Source organism: Arachis ipaensis, chromosome B06 (assembly GCF_000816755.2).
Source record: "Arachis ipaensis cultivar K30076 chromosome B06, Araip1.1, whole genome shotgun sequence".
Classification (NCBI taxonomy): Eukaryota; Viridiplantae; Streptophyta; class Magnoliopsida; order Fabales; family Fabaceae; genus Arachis; species Arachis ipaensis.
Genome location: NC_029790.2, coordinates 104,872,627 through 104,874,964, shown reverse-complemented (window position 1 = coordinate 104,874,964; position 2,338 = coordinate 104,872,627). Strand labels below are relative to the sequence as shown.

The 2,338-nt window shown below is 44.0% G+C and overlaps 1 protein-coding gene across 1 annotated transcript; it reads left to right on the top strand.

Annotated features, from left to right (window-relative positions):
- On the top strand, positions 707–1,758 carry LOC107647176. Its single transcript, XM_016351292.1, has 2 exons — positions 707–1,193; positions 1,274–1,758. Exons 1-2 carry the CDS (start codon positions 707–709, stop codon positions 1,756–1,758), a joined length of 972 nt encoding a protein of 323 aa, XP_016206778.1.

Genomic DNA, 2,338 nt, shown 5'->3' with positions numbered 1-2,338 from the left:
ATAACTAATTATTTATTTTTTAAAAATAATTTTACTTATTTTTTATAGTTGGATTTATTAGTAAAAAAATCTGACAGTCTGAAGCTCAAGAATTTGAATATGGAATAGATGGTGGTATTTTGGCTGGAAATGGGAGAACATTGTGTATTACCCCTAGGTGGACGTGTCAGATAGAAGGTCAACACGCAGGGGGTGTGTTACCTGCTACACGTGGGGGCGTGAAGAGACGTGGCACGATCTGGTTGATCAGAATCACGTGGGGGGTGTGCTGACATAGCACGCCGGGGCGTGATGACGTAGCAAAGCATGATTGGCTCACTCAGGTAGCACATTGAGGGCGTGCTGAGTCAGCACGTGGGGGCGTGCTAATATGGCAAAGCATGGTTGGCTTACTCAAATAGCACGTGCGGGGCGTGCTGAGTCAGCACGTTGGGGGCGTGCTGACACGTGGCAAAGCGTGGTTGGCTGAGGTAGTCAGCATGTGGGGGGCGTGGTGAATGCTCCCCTCTATATAAGGTAGAGTTCGGTACCATTTTCATTCTGAGTAAGAGTGTGTGAGTATTCTTTGAGTGTGTTGGTAGTGTAATGGAGGATACCGCAAACTTGGTGGTGTATCGCAAGAGTGAGATAACGTAATACTCATGAGGGAGTGAGATTTGTGTACCAGAATCCATTTTCGTTTGTGGTTCCATGCACCACGACGTTAATGGAGCTTCAGAACGGTCTTTGTCAAAGCATGGAGCACGGTACGTTACTGAGAGTGAGCAGAATTCTGTACCGAAATCCAGTTGTAGTTTTTTGTGGTCTAATACAATTTGATACCATGCCAATCACTGACGAAGGGAGTATACAGAATATGTTTCAAATTCATCGGCAGACTCAGATGCAACAGCCACAGATTGAGCTGTATGTTGAGTTTGAAACCGTAGAGGCAGAAGGAATTCAAAATGATTTAGATATAAAGGATGATAGAGATGCAGTGTACGAGAGAATGAATAGTGACAGCGAAGAAGACTTTGAAGCCACTTATGAAGTCAGCAACGAAGATGAGGATGATGTGGGAGTTGAGACAGCAGCGGAGAATATAGTGGTTCATCTCTCGATCAGTCAACCGATGAACGTGCCACCTTTTATGCGTGACTTGGATCTCGACGCCATGCATGCACTAAAATTTCTGGAATATACAAACATAGGTACGTGATGATTGAATAATACGTTTTTGTTAATTTATACTTTGGATTGATTAATGAACGATGATTTCTTCTTTTTGTAGGCATTGCTGATCCTGAGGACGGAGAGTTCCAGATTGGAATGGAATACAGTTCTAGAAAGTCGGTCGTGGCAGCAATTAGAAGTTACACTATCGCTAGAGGAGTTGACTACAATGTGTATGAGTCTGAGCCACAGACATTCTATGCAAAATGCAAGATATATGGGCATGGGTGCGACTGGCTTATCCGAGCCAGCTTGATACGAAAAAAAGGTTGTTGGGAGATACGCAGATACAACGGTAGGCACACGTGCACAATGGGATTGATTTCACTGGATCATTCCAAGTTGGAATCGGATATAGTTGCTGAGGCTATAAGGCCATTGGTCGAGACTGACCCGTCCATCAAAGTGAAATCTATAATAGCAGAAGTCCAGTCTAGGTTCAACTATACCATCAGTTACCGAAAGGCTTGGTTGGCAAAGCAGAAGTTCATAGCCAAAGTTTTCGGTGGTTGGGAGGATTCTTACCAAGCCTTGCCATGGTGACTCTCGGTCATGATTCAGAAGATGCCTGGTACAATTGTCCAAATAGAAACACGACCAATGTACAACGGGAATGAGGAGGCGCACAGTATAAAAATACTTCATCGCGTATTTTAGAGTTTCAATCCATGCATTAGGGCGTTCAGGCATTGCAAGTCCCTAGTTCATCTTGACAGCACACACCTTTACGAAAAATACAAAGGTACATTTCTGGTCACTGTTGCACAAGATGGGAACCAGAACATTCTGCCTATTGCTTTTACCTTGGTGGAAGGGGAGACAGCTGATGCGTGACACTTATTTCTCAAGAATCTGCGAATGCATGTTGTTAGAAAGGATGGTGTGGGTATGATCTCAGACCGACATGAGTCAATCCGGGCAGCAGTAAATTGTTCCGGAGGTGACTGGCAACCTCCAAGAGTATGGTAGATGTTTTGTATAAGGCACATCGGCAACAACTTCTTAAGGACATTGAAAGTCCCTCACTTGCAAAAACTTGTTGTCAATATAGGGTATTCAAGAACGGTGGAGGAGTACAACATCAACTATAAAAGATTGGAAGAGCGAGGTGAGGCATATACCA

Bases quoted from the DNA above. Each gene is read 5' to 3' on its own strand.
- LOC107647176 (XM_016351292.1), top strand. From the start codon at position 707: ATGGAGCTTCAGAACGGTCTTTGTCAAAGCATGGAGCACGGTACGTTA. The intron at 1,194-1,273 runs GTACGTGATGAT...TTCTTTTTGTAG, and splicing joins TCTGGAATATACAAACATAG to GCATTGCTGATCCTGAGGAC.